The 20741-nt window shown below is 34.4% G+C and overlaps 2 protein-coding genes across 3 annotated transcripts; one reads left to right on the top strand and one right to left on the bottom strand.

Annotated features, from left to right (window-relative positions):
- Positions 1-192: 192 nt before the first annotated feature.
- LOC106163006 (tubulin-specific chaperone E) lies at positions 193-8887 on the bottom strand. Of its 2 annotated transcripts, none has more exons than XM_013540470.2 (14): positions 8553-8887; positions 7811-7939; positions 7426-7510; positions 6915-7112; positions 6479-6667; positions 6169-6271; positions 5784-5959; positions 5485-5614; positions 5040-5189; positions 4588-4741; positions 1696-1764; positions 1437-1496; positions 1129-1220; positions 193-969 (listed from the first exon to the last, which is right to left on the bottom strand). In XM_013540470.2, the coding sequence occupies exons 2-14, from the start codon at positions 7917-7919 to the stop codon at positions 877-879; spliced, it is 1608 nt and encodes a 535-aa protein (XP_013395924.2). In that variant the 5' UTR covers positions 7920-7939; positions 8553-8887; the 3' UTR covers positions 193-876. The 2 variants fall into 2 exon arrangements, with proteins under 2 accessions (XP_013395924.2, XP_086861858.1); XM_087005732.1 differs by having other exon boundaries at positions 5485-5609; positions 5779-5959.
- An 87-nt stretch (positions 8888-8974) lies between these two features.
- Positions 8975-19913, top strand: LOC106163010 (rab3 GTPase-activating protein catalytic subunit-like). The gene is made up of 24 exons (XM_087005731.1): positions 8975-9178; positions 9434-9486; positions 9662-9737; positions 10475-10625; positions 11035-11113; positions 11547-11666; positions 11844-12009; positions 12215-12314; positions 12570-12651; positions 12988-13056; positions 13226-13299; positions 13542-13634; positions 14029-14189; positions 14422-14511; positions 14888-15060; positions 15345-15399; positions 15731-16257; positions 16459-16540; positions 16867-16972; positions 17294-17415; positions 17747-17843; positions 18085-18185; positions 18354-18569; positions 18937-19913. The coding sequence occupies exons 1-24, from the start codon at positions 9167-9169 to the stop codon at positions 19156-19158; spliced, it is 3027 nt and encodes a 1008-aa protein (XP_086861857.1). The 5' UTR covers positions 8975-9166; the 3' UTR covers positions 19159-19913.
- The last annotated feature ends 828 nt before the right edge of the window (positions 19914-20741 follow it).

The raw sequence follows: 20741 nt of genomic DNA on the forward strand, positions 1-20741 counted from the left end.
GTAACAAACATTTCTTTTACTATTTTAGTTGCTGGACTTAAAATCCAGAAATACAACTTAGTTCTTTGACCCCAAACCCCAAACTAACACACCGTCATTTAAAGGACAAAAAAATTTGCAGTCCAGTATAACGTAATATAAAATAAATGCGAAATTGATAAACACTGAACCAAACATTTATATATCCTCAAATAAGTTCAAGGCATTTATTTAATTTAAAAACAGCTGTACAGAAATTAACAAATCATATATAAAAGGGAAAAGAAACTTTTTCTTTAATTTACACTTGAGTAATACTTGCATTTTAATCACAGATAAGAATACCCTTTATTTGGTCTTAGTCAGCTCACAGGATTTTTCTTTGTGTTAAATATTCCCATTGTCTTTTACAAAAGCCTTTGGTGAACAATAGTGTGAATTAAGTAAGTTGCCTAGGAGTTGTTTCAGAGGGAATTATTTGTCTTCAATCCCATGAACAATTTGTTCTACCAAGGTAATGTCTAAAGCCCAAATTTTAAGGTTTAAATATGTAAAATGTATATGGCTACCTGGTAGGTTTGGCTTTTATCTTTCCACAATTTCAATTCCAAACAAAGTCAGATTTTATGGAGAAACTCTTATATAATAATAGCTTTGGAATCTTATATCAAACATCTTTTAGAGAATCCTCTATAAACATAGCATACTTCTCTGGGCATGCCCTTGACCTTGAAAATTACATACACTGAGATAGTGTAAAACAGTTCACAATTCAATAAATATGACCTCAGACTATTTTGCTCTTTGGTTGACTTCATGATTATCTTGACTATTCCAAAACCGGGCATTAATATAATGCACAGCAGCATCATTTAGCAAATTAGAAATAATTTCACATCATGATTTAACAAGGATTGTATCTCCATCTTCTATTGAGAAATAAGACAGTTCTTTCAAATCATCATCAAAATCATATTCTGTGCCTTGTGCCTGAAAAGACGACGATATTTATTTTAAGTTTACATAACTTGAGAAACATTATATTTTTCAAACTTCAAAAACATACTTAAATGTTTTGCTTACTTCAATTTTTCTTTTCTAAACTTGCCCTTTTTATTAGTTTCAACTAAAAAAAGTTAAAGAACTTACTTTTTGGCTTGTGTATACCAATTTAAAGTCTAAATCCCCCATCTTATACAACCGTTGTATAAGAGGCTTCAGTTTTTGAATTTTCATTGTTCCTGCAATAAAAAAATTCCAGTGCATTTGAATGTTAATCAATCTCATTTCCTTTTCAATCAATGGGAACATAAATTAGGTGCATGTGACACAATAAATAAAACCAAAATATAATCATGTGCACAGGTTAAAAGTATGTAACTCGAGGCCCAGTCTAACAAATTTTTTTTCAGCAAAAATAGTTTAGAAGGTAATGTGCTGAACTTGGAATAGCTTACTTGGTAACCTCTTCTTGATACTTGGTTTTTCTGGGAAGTTTGGATTTTTTATTTCAACAGCTGCAGCAGATGCTAAGGAAAAATAGGGTTCAGAATTTTCGAGTCCAATATTTTCCTTCTTTTCCTAACAAGTGCTGCTCAACCTTTAACTACTGACTTGTAACCACTCACACTTATTTCTTTAAAATCATAGTTTCAGCTACAAAAGAAATATATTTTATGCAGGATATCTAACTTTGATTTGATAACTTAAGGATACATAGTAGGTCATGTTTCAATGCACCCATATTTTGCTTTTGCATTTCAGAATCTTCTGGGGGACCATATTCTGAAAAAAAAAAAAAAAAAGCAGGAATTATCCCATAGAGCCCCATGTCTCATGACTAAGCATAAAATCAAGCAAGATTCTTAATGATAATCTAAAGTTCTTGGATTACGTTCTACAGCATAACACTAAAAATCCACAATGTTTTTGGTGTCCCTTTTGTACACTGTATAAAGTTTCAGCTTTATTGCTAAATGGTTAACCCCAACTCACACTATTTACACTGTTTTTACTATTTTGATGTCACACAATGCAGGCAGCATTATTAGGATAGCTTAGATGATTTCCATTGTATGTGCAAATAACTTTCGCAACTCATTAAAGGTAGCAATAATTTATAATTAGTAATATATTTTGTCAAATATTAAAACATTCACGTCTGTGAAGTGATTTCATTTTTCATTTTATATCACAAACCTGATAAAAAATAAAAAGCATATACTATTAAAAGCCTTTCTTAATCTCTGCAGTAAAGAACCCCCTGACAAACTAGAGGATCAGAGAGGCGATACCGCCTCCGAATATTGTACCACCAGCTGGAGCAAGCGCATTCGTATAGACCCCCACATACACAAAATAAGGGACACAGCCACCAGTTTTGTGCTTGACAAGCTGTAAAAATGCAATCAACAAGAATTTTTAAACTATTGCAAAAAATATATATATGGTACAATCAAATATAAGTTCTTTGTAAGATAGGTCAAGGGTCAATTTCAAGGTCACAGTAAATTGCCAGTATATGACTTCCTATTCAAGTTCAAGAGTAACTATGGACCTATCTCTGTCAAGTTTGAAGTTAAAAGAGAAAGAAATTAGCAGAGTTCACTTCATGATAAAAAGTAGGTCAAAGGTCAATTTCAAGGTCACATTTAGATTGCCAGTATATGACTTCCTATTCAAGTTCAATAGTAACTATGGACCTATCTCTGCTAGGTTTGGAGTTAAAAGAGAAAGAAATTAGCAGAGTTCAGTTCATGGTGAAAAGTAGGTCAAAGGTCAATTTTAAGGTCACATTAAGATTGCCAGTATATGACTTCCTATTCAAGTTCAATAGTAACTATGGACCTATCTCTGCCAGTTTTGGAGATAAAAGGGAAGCAAAATTTGCGAAGTTCAGTTCATGGTGAAAAGTAGGTCAAAGGTCAATTTTAAGGTCACATTTAGATTGCCAGTATATGACTTCCTATTCAAGTTCAATAGTAACTACGGACCTATCTCAGCCAGTTTTGGAGATAAAAGGAAAGCAAAATTTGCAAAATTCAGTTCAAGTTCAATAGTCAAAGGTCAATTTTAAGGTCACATTTAAATTGCCAGTATATGACTTCCTATTCAAGTTCAATAGTAACTATGGACCTATCTCTGCCAGTTTTGGAGATAAAAGGGAAGCAAAATTTGCAAAGTTCAGTTCATGGTGAAAAGTAGGTCAAAGGTCAAGTTCAAGGTCACAGTAAGATTGCCAGTATATGACTTCCTATTCAACTTCAATAGTAACTATGGACCTATCTCTGCCAGTTTTGGAGATAAAAGGGAAGCAAAATTTGCAAAGTTCAGTTCATGGTGAAAAGTAGGTCAAAGGTCAATTTCAAGGTCACAGTAAGATTGCCAGTATATGACTTCCTATTCAACTTCAATAGTAACTATGGACCTATCTCTGCCAGTTTTGGAGATAAAAGGGAAGCAAAATCTGCAGAGTTCAGTTCATGGTGAAAAGTAGGTCAAAGGTCAATTTCAAGGTCACAGTGAGATTGCCAGTATATGACTTCCTATTCAACTTCAATAGTAACTATGGACCTATCTCTGCCAGTTTTGGAGATATAAGGGACTAAATGTTATAATTTTGGAGTTACCATAATGTGCCTTAAATTTCGTACAGAAAAAATTAATTTAAATAAAGAAAATGTCATTTTGGTCAAAATTCTTGAAATAGGAGGTGCTCTGAAGTTTCAGAAGTTCAAATTTGATGAAATAATGTCATTTTTGAACACAAGTTGTCTGCTTTGCCAAGCCTTATGTTTTATTTTTCCAGAGTTCAAAATTTATTATCCATTACCGTACTGCACAATTTGCTTTTACCACCAATATGTACTTTTTGATACAGCGTAACTCGAAAACCGTATGGAATACAAAAAAACCGAGACCACCTCCAGTGTTGGGCTTTACATGCTCTACAAAATGCAAAAAAGAATGGGTCTCTAGCATTAACGGTTCCCGAATTAGAGACAGTTTTCAGTTTCGGTATCTTATGGCCGCTACTCCCGTGAAAATGCACCGATTGACCCCAAATTCATGGAGATGAAAGATGACCTGAAGGGTAACACTTTCCAATAATATTATTGGTTAAGTCTGTGTAGTGTCTGAATAACAGGGCAAAAAAAATTTTTTTCGTAAAAAATTTCATTTTTTTGAAAATTTTGACCCATTTGACCTTGAAGTAAAGGTCAAAGGTCAAATCCAAGGGTATATTTGAAATCTACACATATGACTTTTGAAAAGCCGTCTATAGAAATTTTACCCATAACTCCTTCCGTAGGGTAGATAATTAGCATTTAATTTTGCCATTTTTAGACAAGGGTGCATTGTAATGAATGCCACACCCAGACCCCAATACCGACAAAGCCCAAATTTTACGTGGAACGAGTTGAGATTATAGGTGACCTAAATCCATGAGATGGGTACGGGGGCCCTTACCGTCTAGGAGGAGAAGCGGTAACGGTAGCCGTCTGGCGGAGCCGGCGGAACGATCCGGACGGGACCGAAACCATGTGTACCGCCAGCGCTAACGCTGGTGGTACAATTAATAATGTCAAGCTTATTCCAGATTCTTACTGGCAACAAATTCCTGGTATCTTGGGTGTTTACAGAGGAATTCCTGGAGAGGTTTATTTTTGTCAGGATCTTGATGTCCACCCGCCTGGCGCCACTCCTGACCATGAATCTTAAGATAATCTATCTCAGCACCACGCCTCTCACCTTCCTCTACCTAATATTTGGTAAAAATGATACATCACCCATTATCTATTCAATTAAATGATTTTACTGCTTGGCAAAGATATTTCTTTTAAATTCCGTTTCAGCTGCAGATACGACTAAGGGTATTAAAATGCTAAATTATATGACATAAAAAAATGAAAACATTTCTTTAAAATGTAATTATCAAAATATTTTCCAAGTCATATTTTTTTAAATATCTATAAATCACTGGTTTCAATATCTTAATTAAATCTGATAATTTTCATATGTAGAATGGTGGTAACAAAGCAAAATAAAACACAACTTACCACAGTTCTATTACACATTTTTAATCCCTTTATTCTAGCAACAATGTTTTCCCTAACTTGTTCTATAGTGCCAGTCTCCATTATTGGATTTCTCTTGATAAGAATGTCCTCCAATACTGAGAGTTTATTCAACTCATTGAAGGAAGACCACTGAAACAAAAAAATTTAAATACTCACTGAAAACAAGATAAGTTCCTTGGAAGCTTGATAACCACCTGAAGATCATTCAGAAACAAAATCTTGTAAGAAAAGAAAAAACAATTTCCACTATTAATGATAATTAGAGAAAGGGTCTTAATGCATAAACATAGAAGATTTAATACGATAAAAATACCTCAAATAGACTGAAACAAGATAAGATATGAAAAGATATTTTGTAATCTGTCGTGATCTGTAATTAACTTATAGTTAATTGTGTGTGAGGAATAAATAGTAAAATCTTAACCTCATGTATCCTGTTATCATTCAAAGACAAACATTTCAGTGCTGGAAAATAGTGAGTGGTTTCTCCAGGCTGGACATCATTGAAAAAAATATTCACCAGTCCAGTTTTATTGAGATGCAGTGTTTCTAATCTACAATGTAAAAAATCATGGAAATATAACTACAGTACAAAAATGAAAGAAATTGATTAAATTGTTACCTGACAAAATCATACTTAAACAATCATTATGTGACACTGACATTTTTAGGATTTTTTATTTTGCGAAAAATATTCATAAGGAACTTTCTATTATACCTAACCTTTTCAATGTTCCCAGCTGCAACACACTGCCCCAGCTATCTAACTGGTTTCCCTCTAAATCTATAAGTGTTAAGTTATGTAACTGTGGTGGTGGAAGCTCTGAGATGGTACAGATGTTGTTATAGCAAATCAAAATTTCTTGGATATCTGGCCACATTTTGGAAAAGTCCAGAACCTTTCATGTGAAATGAAAATTAAACAAAAAATATCTATATAATTAAATAAAATTTTACAGTGACATAAGTAACATATTGTAGGGACTCAAAATCTAAACAATAACATAATACTCATATTTTTCTCATTTTCCAATATCTTTTTTTAATTATTTGTATAAATATGCTACAATCTGTATGTAGAATGTATTAATTATGAAAGAATACTCACCTGTCTCCAACATAACTGCATCCTGTTCAATATAATGGTTTTCAAGCACAAAAATGCTGAACACAAACCAGTTGGATTGTTTGGAAATCTTAGTTGATTTTCACTGTAAAAAGGAATCATCCATTAATTTTTAGTAAGTATTGCCTTGACGAAGAAGAGATCCAAGACACTTTATTTTATCACCCTGCATAAAATTCTCATTTACCTTATCACTTTCAAATGCTTTGAAAAATCAAAATGTTAATGAATAAAATAACTCATTAAACTTGTTAACAAATAAAATTCTAACAACAAAGGTTTTAAAACCAACCTTAAATTCAATATCTCAAGTTTCTTTAACTGAACTGCTATTTTTGCAACTTCCTCCCATGATGGGATCAAATTTTGGGATATGTCTAATTCTTCAACATTTGGGCAAGTATTTTCTAATGCTGATTCAGGTCCTGCACCAAAGATTTTCATATCCTTTAGAAGAAGGGACTTTAGTTGGTCAAACTGACTGAAATGATAAATCTGCATTTCAAAAAGATGAAATTATTAATATTAGATTTACATTCAAATAATTCTATTCTAAACGAATGCCAAATTTCCTCTTTCAACACTTTACATTTATATTTTTAAAGCAACATCACCACCCAGTGTTAACAGCAGCTGCTTAAACAATATCAAGTTATACTTTTTGGCATATTCAATTACTATTGGTCTTATTTCTGTAAAGATCCCAGTTAAATATGCCTTATTCTCACCTCTGCTGAATATTGACCTTCCTTGCTCCCACCACTTCCACCACCGTTTGCTTTCCTTTCCCCTGCACATACATCTCCTCTAGGATAACCCCTGCATGTTCATCCTCCACGATCCCATACCTCTCAGACAGAGCCGCATACATACTTATACCAAAGTCTGCTTTCTTAGGCCTGAGAAAAGACCCAGAAGTTGGATATCTGCAAATAAAGGATGGGTTTGGTTTCAAATATGTTTTTTCTCTTCAAGGTGTATACAGGGAATCACACTGTTGCTGAGTTGGTTGTAATTTAATGACTGCAAAGAGTTACATCTATGTCAGACTCATAAAACTAAGTATACTTTTTTTGTCACTAAATTCGAATCTATACAGGAGCTCCATTCATAACCAATATCAGATCTACGTTGTGATTACCGTTTTGGCAACCAAGTAGCATTCATTTCTGATGCATGGAAACAACTGATACACCAATTTCAACTTGTCGATCACAAACAAATATTTAGATATCATACCTGGCTGTGAAATATCTCCTCCCTTCATGGGAACCATCATGTTTCCCTCTGGTTGCATCATCCCAATCTACACCCAACCAGACACCTGTAAAACAATTCATGCTTAGTATTGTTTTTGCCTTTTTCATTTAAATTTCTTGTTCAACTTTATTGCTATATACATTAACAAACTGATGATGAAACATTTGACTTTGATCTCCATCAATTATAATTTGTTTATAAAATGGAAAAGATCACACCAATCTGTTCGAATTAGTGCATATTTACTGTTAGCCTTTAAAACATGTCAAAAATCTAAACAGAGTGTTAAGTCCATCAAATCTTATAAAATTAGCCTTAAGGTCTCTGTGGTATTACTGTACAACCATGTCATGATCGAGTTTACCTTTGGTTGGTGGGACTTCACCAATATACATAACAGTACCAAAGTACCCATCACTGTAAAACCTGCTCCCAACTGTCACATTATCCAGGCTGGGCTCCACTTCTCCCATACTGTTTGTTCACTGTAGACCTTGAGTATTAGAATGAAACGTAGATCAAGCTTTAGTTTTAATGAAAAATATTACTCTTATCAGTTATGATGTATTTTTTTTCTTTTTTGTCTCTGACTCTTACATATATTTACGCTTCATACTGTTTACACCTTTTGAGCAACAATTGCCAGACAAATTCTGGATATCCTCCCAGACCACCTCAAACAATCAGAGCTAGCTTTCTGACTAGGATGAACACAAAATATCAACAGAATAATATTCAAAAGCAAGGTTGAGAATGGCACCTATAAAGCTGTGTCCTGGTCACCATACAGCCAAGCCTACTATTACTAGTAAGTTAAGAGTGGATGAAATGTTCCCAAACTGATTCAATCTCTGTATGCAAAATTAAACATAACAAAGCATAATATAAGTGAGTTCAAATGAACAATGCTACTAATCAATTGTATTTACATATATGTAGATGGAAAATATTTTAGTCATAACTCATATCACATAAAAACAAAATTTGTATCACTGCTTGTACACAACAATCAACATCAATTGTAAATTGTGACAAGGAAGGAGTTACAACTGTTGTAACTCCTTGGTATATTCCTTAAAATAAGCTAGTCTTTTCATTTCTCTTACCGCAAACTACCCAGATCCAACACACCAAACAAAAGAACGCTGCGTCAATGTATTCTGGGCAACTCTCCGAGTGAGCTCCTTCACTTCACTGCTTCAGTGTTGTCAAGTAACTTGTATCGCCTGCTAATGTTAGAAATGCTACAGCTGTGTGCTACACTATCGCCTTTTGGTACTTTTCAACATGACTCATGGTGCAAATTTAAACCTGATGCAGTCAACTGAACTAGTTTAAGCCAAACATAGGTATCGATCGAAATTTTATCAAAATATGAATTATCTTATGTTGCTACTAATAAATTGGTGAAGAAAAATTGCTACAGCACAAATCCACATAAGTTTTTTGAACAGGTGATTGTGAAGCTCTGAGTGCGCACTCGTTTACTGCGCAGAAAATTACGACAAAAACTTCCGGCTGCAAAATATTTACGCTGTCGCACGTTAGGTGTTCACTTGCTCAGTTTTGGAGTTTAAAACACATAAAATAACCTCTATTATAACCCATCATAATGCAAAAACCCTGCTCAAAATCGGTTAAGTAATTTCTAACAATTTTATAAAATTCTGGCTTGAGCAGGTACGTCTCTCGACTGCAGCTAGCCATCTCTGGTGGGACGATGGCAGACGAGGTTGGTAGTATATTCTTGCAATTCTTGATTATTTTCTGGTAGTTGAACTTAAAAGTGGTTTCAAAACGTAGAGTTTCTATTTAATATTTTGATAGCATTCAGTAAAACTGCCTCTTATATGCTGTACTGGATTAAGAACCAAATCACGCAGAGTTGCAAAATGAACTAAATTCTTTTCTCTAGCAATTTAAAATACACTTTAGCCTGTAGTAGATAAAATATAATATTACTGTTAGTTTTATTAATTTTTTTCAGGAGCCTGAGGTTTTTGAGATTACAGATTTTACAACAGCATCTGAATGGGAGAGGTGAATAGAAAAATTACACTAATGAATCGATATTTTTTCCTTCAATTTTCAATTTACTGTATGTGTAATTTAGCAAACGTCACCCTAACAAAAATTCATAAGTGATGACATGAAATATCTGTAATAAAGGATGTATTTTACTGTATTTTTACAGCTCGATATTTTCATCCTTCAGGTTTATTGCAAGAATAGAAGAACTTATTCATGAATGGAAATTAACAAGTCCAGTTTCACTCTCTCCTTTAAAGAAGGTCAGTCTTTTACCCATTCAAAAGATTTATAGAAAATGCAATGTACTTGCAGAGGTACTCATACACAGTCTTTGCCCTACTTATAACCAAATCCATGTATATACTACAATCCTATGGAATTAAGTTTCAAATTACCGAAATCAACTTTATTATATATATCATACATTATATCTTGGCTGAATATCAACAGGTGTTCTTTATAATGTCTTAACAACTTCTAGATATTGAATTTGAAAAGACAATAATTGAAAGAAAAGTCGATAAAAATATACCATTGAGGTACACATACAAGAAGTAGGTTGTTGCATAACTGTGAGAGGCTGCCAATATCCACATATCTATTTCCGATTCCAAAGTAGCACAGAAGATCATTTCTGTATTATGGCAAGCATTAAATAAATTTAGATTCATTGCTTATAGATATTTAAGGTATGAAAAATTAACATCGGAAAACATTTATCATGCTAAGACAGTCCATTACCACAAGTAATTGGACTCAAATATCCTGGAATGTCCCTTTTGATGTTTATCTCCATTACAAGACTTTTATGGCTATGTATTACCATATGTTTATTATATTGAATTAATTATTAAAATAATAAAAAATTTATGCAAATTGAATACAAATGAAAATATGAATTTGTGCAGAGCTTGCTAAAACTTCATGGAAAATGCCTACATTTCCTAATCTCAATAACATCTTATTTCAAATCTTGTATTATTTTTTTCACTTGTAGGGAGAGTACAGCAGCGGCACTTGGGAAGATACAACAGATACATTGAAATTTGCAGATTTTCCATTTACTATAGTGAGGCACTGTCTCAAACAGGCACCTAATGGCCCAGATACAGAGGAAGGTGCCACAGCTATGGTGGAGGAGGATGAAAGTAAGTATGTTGTAGAATGAAAGTAACTTTAGGAAAGGAGGATGAAAGAAAGTATGATGGAGTATGAAAACATTTGTGGCCAAAGAAGGTAAAGGCACAAAAGCATATATAATTAAGGCAGGCCAGTGGATTTTAAGATAAAATTAAGAGGCAATTTTAAGATAAAATAAGAAGTAAGTCAGGATTGTGAATTCATAATACCTGCATAAATGGACTGTTCTGGAATGGGCCCAGGTTGATCATTTAGTTAATGTAAACAGGGTGTTAGTGCGTGCACGCGCGCGCGCACACACACACACACACACACACACACACACACACACACACACACAACTTGTGGCTTGTATTTTTGCGTTTAATGTATATGAGGATGATATTATTTTTGATATCCTATGTTTTGTTATTGTAGATGCAATACCTCAGCCCCTGCAGGATATACTTAGCATGGAGAATGATTTCCCAAGTAGAGCACATTGTCTGAGTAGATGGTACGTGTACACAGTACATGCAGCAATGTGCCTGTGAATAGAATGATGTTCATGTCAACTCTATTTGTGTTTATCTTGTAATTCCCCAATACAGCCAAGGGATTAAGTATATTCAATTTGGCATCATTCTCTTGTATGTCTTATATTTTCATAAGTTAATAAAATGTAACAGCTACATTGTATGAAATTACTTTTTGGGAATGTGAAAATGCATACAGAAGTGGGTGAAAGGACTAAAGGTAAGTCTTTGATCACAAGATCAATGCGCAAGGTGTGCAGACAGGCTCCAAATGCAGTTTCTTATCATTTTTACCGGCTGTCAAAGTATTAATATTCTTTGGTGGATAAATGTCTCACTTTATGACACACTGATTCTAGAAGTGACACTTACTATTAGATGCTCAGTTGATACATAATGAATTGTATTTTCTAGGTATGGCATACGTGACTTTGTGGTTATTTCTCCTGGGGCTACTTCTGAAGCCGTTACAAGTGAAACTAGGATCAATATTCTCATGAGCTCTATTGCTATTGCTGTGAATAACACTGGATGGTAAGTTTTATTTATTTGTTTATGTGCTTAGTTGACTTTTAAACTTTTATAACTCAGTAAATTGATGATTTTTATAAGACCAAGAATTTTATTTTTATCATGATGTTTATCAGATTTTATGCTTTAGATCAATATGCCACTTGCAAATTAATTTTTTAAAACCATTTTCAATTGAAGCCAGGTGCCTGTATTTATCCAAGGTCATCAGAAGTGGAGGCGTCTATACTATGGGCTGTGTGAGTTCCCAGGAGTACGGACCAGTTTTGACATGGTTCACCTGAAGAGGATCCCGCCACAGTACAATCATCTTTCAGGACTGTTAGATGTATTCAAGGGAAAACTGGTGAGAATGGGGATTTATTGCTGCATTCACTATGGTGCTAACTTAAACCAGAATTAAACTGAGTAGCATCAAAATTGCCTGAAACCACAATGCAGGCTTTATCTAGTGACATCAATAAAGCCAGCTTAAGTTGAGTATTACTTTGATTTTGAACATGCCTAATTTCAGGATCAGTTAAAACTAATGCCATTACTATACCTTTTAGGCATCCCCCATCTCCCCTCCTCCTCCAGTCACTGTGTCAGTGAGGTTCACCTATGTGTTACAAGACTGGACACAGTATGCCTGGCCACAGGCACCTCCTGGTAATTATGTTATTTTTGTCGTAGGATTTGCCATTTGTTGTAAAATGTTTATCAGACTTTTTATCAGGGTAACTGACTATATAGTCTACTTCTTATAAATTAAAAAGAATTGACTCTGTTGTTGTGGGGGCCTGGTATTGTTTTGTTTAATGATGAAAATTTGATATTTGGCAGTGCAAACTTGATTGTTTAGAACAGGAAATTCATGTTCTTATGTTTTTGATAGTCATATTTGTGCTACATATTTTATTTCAGACATTGAATCTGTCACAGAAGATGAGATTGGGTGTACAGACTTTGAGACATTGCCATTTGGAGCTTGTGAGGACCCAGTCAGGTATCTTTCATTTAGAAATTGGGTAAAAAAAAAATGGAGTTTACTTTTTCCAAAGTATTGTTGTGAAATTTTATTTATAATCAATTTGTAGAACAGCATCATTTCTATGACCTTGTTGGAAATTCAGTTAAATCAGCGGATTTTTTTTCTTTATCATTTTCACTAAACAAGACTTATCCTTTCAGATTAGGAAATGTTTTTCATTACATTTTGTCATTGTTTTGTCAAACATGGTTAAATATTGTACCATTAGCATAGGCACTGGCAGTACTCATGGTTTTAGTCCCAACCATATATACTTAAAAACTTTTTGAAAAATGTTCCATTCAATTTCAGTGAATTGCATCTTTCTACAACATGGCCAAATTTGTCTGAAGAAATGATTGTAGACAATGATACATACACGTAAGTATAGATCTTGTCTTTTGTTGTGTAATGGATGTCATAGATGTTTTATTCCAAAATCAGTGCAAGGTGTGTGTGTGTGTGTGTGTGTGCACGTGCATGCACGCATGTGTGTTTGTGTAACACTAAGAATTGGTCTGTAGTGATGATTTTCTTTGTTTTGTTCCAGGGACCTTGACCCACTCCAAGCTCCACAGTGGTCTGTGAGGGTGCAGATGTCAGAGGATGTTCTCTGTCTACTTGGTAATATAGGTCTCCTTTGTATGTGCTTACAGGCATGCTTGTTTGATATTAAGAACATATATGACCATGTGTGACATTTCTAATGCTGTAGGAAAGTGACTTCTTTGGATAACCTATAGAAAGTCTTTCATAGATTATAAAATTTTTCATTAAAATTTACTCTAATGTATTTTCGCTTTTGTTATCTTATGGTAATGATATTCTGTTTATATTTTTGGGGTATTCTTATTTTATTGTTACAGGTGATTATCTTGATGAATTTATAGCTGTATGCTACAGAAAGGAGTCAACTGACCAGTTGTTGGGAAGGCATACGTTTCAAGAGGAGGAAAAAGGTTAGTGTTAGTCTTTCAGATCTTGACCCCAACTTTGGCAAGGTATAGTGCTAACAATCAGAACGTGAAAAAAGCTTTTGAACAAAACAGTCAGTTTGTGGAATGAAGAGAGAAGACTTTGTCACAAGCTTTTGTGCTCCCATTTTTGTCAGCAGCATCAATTCAATACTGGCAAAAAGTTTGAAATATTAAGAGTAAAATCTTTATATCCTGGATACTTTTTTCAAAGAGTTAGGCACCTTTTTCTTTCAATCAAAATCATCAGCATTCCATATTTAAGATATTGCAATTTCTGTGAAGGCACAACAACATTCTTCCTAAAAAATTTTAAAAATCCACAGTAAGCTACAATCTTTCTTTCATCTCCTGTGTATTGCCACCATTGGTATTTCAGATAATGCAGATGTCAGTAAAGCTCTGCAGAGATTAACAGAACCAACAGTAAGCTATAACCTTCCCTCTATCTCCAATGTTATGACCAGTGCATCATCCAAGATGAAGATGAAGGCAGAAGATGCACCAATCCCAGAACCCCTGTTGAATAAATTATTGCAGGTTAGGACTTAGCTGAATGAAAAATTAGCATTGTGTTGTAGAATTATCAACTGTTTACAGTGTAGTGAGTTCACTCAAGCTGATGCTGAGATTGATGTTTATCACTAAAAGAGTAACTAATAAATGTCAGTTTGCGTTTTAGGTCAATTTTGTGCTATTTTTCTGTGATTCTCTCATATTAAGTTCCCTACCAGTTTAATGGGACTGAAAGTCATTAAATTCTTAATTTCAGTTTCTATTTCCTGATTCTGTCAATGAGGATAAAACGGAGCAAACTTCCACCATTGGATCCTCCAAATCAGAAACTTCAGATGTCACAAAGGTATGAGTGCATCATGACTGGAAAAATTAGAATAGATGAACATCTTTCTTTGAAAGCATTATGCCTATTTTTAATAATCTTTTGGGTGGCAATTGTCCTAACCAAGGCCATAGAACGCAGTTTTATTTAACTGGGATGCATCTTACCATCTAGCTACATCAAACTACTTTCTAGGAATCTAGTAGTCCATTCATAGGCCGTCACACAAACCAGCCCATCATTTACCGAAATTTTTGTAAGCTGCCTAGCCATCTTTGATAATATATCTTTTGAGGCCACTGGCAGTCCCAATGATTGCTGGACAGCTCTCTGGGGAAGGCTTTGGTCTTAACTCTAATTGTTAAAGATAGGAGACTTTATTTTTATTACGTTTCAGGATCTCGGACGACAGTTGAAGTCAGCTCCTGTGGACAGCCTGACTCACAAACTGGCTATTTGTTGCTGTATACTGAACCACAGTGGTGGCGGCCTGAGAGCTCTGGCCCATCTGTGGCAGGAGTTTGTACTGGAGATGAGATATAGATGGGAAAATGACTACTACATTATAGGGTGAGTGTATGGTTCTAAAGTTCTAAATAGGCGAGAAAATGTTTTTAAAGATAGTAAAAAAGGAAAGGTCAAATTTTTTTGCAAAAACTTTTGATTTTCTTTTATGAGATAAATATCTTCGTAGCAATTTGTTTGTGTGCCATGAAATTGACTAAAGGTAGGCACACAGGAAAACGACTATATTACAAAAAATAAATAAAAACAAATTGCCTGGTTTGCATCTTTATTTTACCTACGATGTTATTAAAAGCTCTGTAATTTCTCAAACCATTGATTCTTTTCAGTTTAGAAAAAGGTTCACCTAATCTAGGGACAAGTTTACTTCATCAGAAGTTACAGGTAATAATGCATAAATTAATTAATGCACTGCAAATTTCTTTCTAATGAAACGACCAAGTTCAAGACACAAGAATTGTGTTATTGCCTGATGTAAAGATAAAAAAAATCTCAGATCCCATCCTTGTCCCCATAACTGTAGTTGTAACATGCTTAATTGTATATTGCATAAGGTTTTAGTTTATCGGCTGAGCCTTTGCCCACTGATAAGATTCAACATACTTTAGGCTCAGGTGTATTTTTTTATGAAGTTTGAAAAAAATTTTTTTGAGCACTTGCATTAAATGCAGCAAATTTAAGTACAGGTGAAACTCAACTTCGTCTTACTTTCCAGATGTTGAACTGTTGTATTGATAGGAAGAAAACGAGGTCTGCACTTGGTCTGGAGGTAAAACATACCTCTATATCAGACAACATTGAACAGTTAGGTAAGCAAGTTAAGTCTTCGGTACAGGACACGAAGGGTAAAAACTTTGAGAAAGACACTGGAAAAGATGCAGCAAAGGAGAAAGAGGGGGAAGATGATGACGACGATGATGATGATGAATTTTATGAGTGCCAAGAATCTATGAGTCAGGTATCTTTAGCTAAAAAGACATCTGTGGCTGATTCAAGTGACAGTACGTCTTTGCTAGGAGAAGACTGTGATAATGAAGAGGCTATCAGCCTTGCCTCAGATCTCAGTGGGTCCACAGATGTCAGGTATGAGGACTCGGTGACATTGCAGCCAGAGGGGCGTCTCAGGCCGTGCGGGGAGTTGAAATTGTTGAGAAGGGACGAGATTCTCTACATTCCCATCACACAGGAACCTGCTCCCATGACTGAGGACATGCTGGCAGAGCATGCTGAAGTGCTAGCCAAGTAAGTGGATGCAAATAAGTGGCCTTCACAAACAAAGATCTATCAAGGATGCACACATTTACAACATTGTACAGTGGTTGGATGTTTGTTTCTTCATTGCTATTTTGAAATTTTGCTTTTATATAATGTGTTTGTTGCACATGTATGATGTTAGGAGTGGTAGAAAGAAATTTTTAATCAGCATTGCATTCTGTGTTTCAGTCTGGGGTCATCAGTAGAAGGCACACATCTGAGGGCAAGGATGCAAAGTGCTTGTCTGTTGTCAGATATGGAGGCTTTCAAGGTAACTTAGTTAACTGGGATGTGGAAAATTGCACGAGGTCTAGAGTCCAGTGTGTTTTTTTAATGAACATAAAATGGATAATGACAAGTTTTTTTTTAATTGTTTTTGTACAAAATGTTTCAACATGGGTAGAATTTATTTAATTTGAAAAAAATTGACATCTATGAAATGTTGCAAAATTAAGTTTATTTATGAAATATTGCAAAAGTAATAAATATAGATGAAATATATGAAATATTCCAAAAGGAAATGAGAGTTGTTTTTTTTTTTTTTTTTAATCTACTGCTGTACTCAAAGTGTTACCAGTATTTACTGTTGTTTTTGAGGCTGCCAACCCTGGTTGTATCCTAGAGGATTTTGTTCGCTGGTACTCCCCTAGGGACTATATAGAAGAGGAGGATGCAGACCAGGATTCACAAGGAGAAAAGAAAGGTAAAGAACTTTATATCTACGTATTGGGCGATTTAATAACACGCAAACCTGGGCTTGCTGTGGTTACTCTTTATGTCACTGAAAGTCATTTGTTTCACTATAATGTTAATTAAATTTGGAACTAGTGTACATGATTTAACAGACTAGTGAGGTGGATTCGTTATCTTTATTATCATCTTCAATTTATTAAATCTTTAAGCCCTACAGCTCATCAGAATGATATACAGTATAATTATCATCTTATTATTTTTGAATAGCTGGCTTCAATTCTGTAACACTTGATATGGTATATATATTGATAGTAAGAAGTTTTTTGCTCAGGTCAACTGAGTCAGAGGATGCAGATCCCTGGTAACATGTGGGTTGAAGTCTGGCATAATGCGAAGCCAGTACCAGTCAGGAGACAGAAGAGACTCTTTGATGATACTAAGGAGGCAGAAAAGGTAGTTTTTATTGTCAGATAATTATATTCATGCACTGGCAGTAGGTTAATTTTTTTAATTCAGATTAGTAAGGAGTGTGTGTCAATTGTGAGTACTATGTATTTGATTTAACTTAAATATTTGAATACATTCAAGTAAAATAGCCTATTTTTATAAAATGGACTGAGTGTCAAACAGAATTGTCATGTTACAACCCCCTTGTTTGTATGGTATGGATTTGTTAAAATATTTCATTAAAAATATATGTGTTTATTTAAGAATTTTAGATGAGAGAGATATAATATGATGACAGCCTTGTCCTGTTGGCGTGGTAAAATGATTTTTTTTTTAGGTTCTCCACTTCTTAGCCTCCCTGAAACCAGGTCAGCTTGCCCTTCATTTGATGCCAATGCTTATTCATGGTGCTATTATCAAACTACAGGAAAACAGTAAGTATCTACAAGTACATTTACCTATATTATCATTTGGCTCAAAATATGTAGAAAAAAAATTAAATGAAAATGAGTACTTCAGTTGAGTTTTGTGAATTTTTAGTTGAAATAGTATCATTATTTCATTATGCATGTTAGCAAAATGTTTCTTTTGATTAAATTCCAAATTCATATTGATAGCAAATTGCCTTCTCACTGTTTACTAAATTTTATCATGCAAATGTATACATTCTTACAGATGATTCCAGTATACCCAGCTTAAACACATTACTTCAACAGATCCAGACCAAAAGCAGTAAAGTAACCAGAGCCCCAGATCAGGATGTCAAAAAATACGAGGTGGGCACTATATTTGGATCTGTAATACTTGTCAACCCTCTTTGTGTAAGCTAGATAAAACAAATTAATGACTATACATTCACTGACATTGTTTGATCCAGGGACAAGAATTAAGAGCTCATTTCTTCTTTAATTACTACTTTCATCATCATCATATCCCCCACACAGGATCTCCTAAACCAGCTGAGGCTAGCAGAACTGGTCATAGCTAGGGGCAGGTCTCTGAGGAATAAGTTCCAGTGGGAGACAGAGGACAAGGCACACCAGGGCCACATAGAGGAGTTTGCCTCCAAATTACTGGAACAGCCAGAGGTTGAGGTGGCGGGAGGGGCCAGGGGCCCAGCAGGGGCCATCATACATAAATTGTTTGCCGAAGCACAGAAGGTGGGTGAAAGCTGGGACATTGATAGAATCTTTGACAGAGAGTTTGTTGATAGAGGCTTGGATTAGGAAATCATTTGGATTGAATGAAAAATGGTTCATTTCCAAATTGAAAAAGTGTAAAATACTTCCAGTATGTAGTGTGTGCAAGGAAAACCTCAATATCTTGAGTGTGGAAAGAGAAAGTCTCTTGCCTAACTTTAAATTGGTGATATTTGGTAATGAGACAAAAGTAGTTTGATCAATGCTCCATCTACACTGGTCATGATTCCTTTTGGTACATGGATACTCCCTTTTTATTGACAATGTGCAATGTGCAATATGATAACATTATTTGTGCTAACGTCAATGCATGTCTTCTGTTTTTCAGAGTGCAAACATGATGGTGAATGGCATGCCTGTGTCTCCCGAGGACAACATCAAGAATGGGTCGGACTTTCCTAGGCCTGCAGGCAGGGAGTACATCCTTAGGACAGTTGTACCACGACCAGCCCCTTACTCCAGGCCCTCAGCACAGAGGATGTTCTGTGTCCTGTTAAGAGACGAGTTCAGACTGGCAGGTGCTTTCTCCTCTGATACAACATTTACTTAAAATTATCACATTGACTGTACTTGCAGCATGCATGCCTTGGGGGGGGGGGGATTCTAATCAGAAGCTTATGAGCAATTCTGCATGTTTTTTATGAATTCAAGATGTCATACAGACACACAGATGCATTGGTTTTATGTTTTATAATTTGTAATGTACATTGTATTGTATTGAATTATAATGTATAAAATGGGCATTTTCAAATGTTAGCAATGATTTTTTTATTATCTGTGCTCATTCTAGATCTGTGTCTGTAAAACTGTAACATCAAAATCATGTGATTGAAAGATTCTGTAAAATAAGAAAAAAAAAAGGGAAATTAGATCATCTTTATGTGAAATTCACTCCATAAATTAAGTATACACCACCATTTTGCTGTCTACCAGTCTTGTATTTGTGAAGCTCTAAGTGTTGAGAGTTAGTTGCTTAAACGTTTTTCCTTTTCAGGTTTCAGAGAGACTTTATTTGAGGTATTTGGGCAACTTACAATCAAGTCTTGTTTAAACTGATATCCTTGATCTTAAAACTACACAATGAAAAAAGCTTCTCCAGCCTATTTCATGTTATTGACTCTTATGGACTTGCAATCTTAAAGATGAAATTTGCTCTTCAAGTACATTTACCCAAAGCAAAATGAGAAGTGATAACCAATAATATCCTCATCATCATCATCATCATCAGCTGTGCTTTTGATGTTCAATCATATAAGGCTACTTGTATAACATAGTGTTCAAATACAACAAAAATTGTTTATCATTGATCATGTGTACTTCATTCGTTATAGGCAGACTGCTTTTGAAACACTTAAAGAGCATTATTCACCAAAAAAGTAGATCTACATACTTTAAAGGGATAATAACTTTTCATATGAGATCTATATTTCACAATAAAAACATTGTTAATAACTCATAGAAACATAATATATTCTGTTTTACCACAAGAAAGGCAGTTATAGCTATTATACTGATATCTGAGCTTGTCTTTAGACCACATGACCTCCATTGATGGCTATACTCTCTTAAAATCTCTTAAGAGATTTTAACAAAAAACCAAACTTTTTAGGAAAAAACCAGGGACCAACTTTGAATGTAAAAATGGATTCATTAACCATTGGTCAGTATGGGAAAATTGTTGTTTACTCCAGGAAAATTCATTTTTGGCAGAAATGAAGAGTTATTATCCCTTTAATATAGACTGCAACTTTTTTGACATTTCATTGTGTAGTAAGCATTCATATGATGAAACCATTAACTTAAAGGTTTTGTCACCTACTAATGTTGAGTTGATAACTCATTTTTCATTTCTCGAAAAAAAGATAAAAGTTATGTTTAAACATGCAAAACCTTAATTTTCTTAGCTGATAAAACATGTTTCTTTTGCAACAGGTCAATTACAAGATTAAATGATTCTTAGGATTGAAATAAGGCTCAAATTGGTAAACCAGCTTGATTGGATCATTTTTTTAAAATCAAATTTATCCAGTTTTTTCTTATTCTGAGTTTTTCAATGTGTTAATTTAAACTCTCAAGGGCCTGAAGCCTTATGCTGATTACATATTCTTGATATCCATGTTACCTGTGGTGTAT

Source organism: Lingula anatina, chromosome 2 (assembly GCF_051362555.1).
Source record: "Lingula anatina isolate TDL-2025a chromosome 2, LinAna3.0, whole genome shotgun sequence".
In the NCBI taxonomy this organism is placed as follows: Eukaryota; Metazoa; Brachiopoda; class Lingulata; order Lingulida; family Lingulidae; genus Lingula; species Lingula anatina.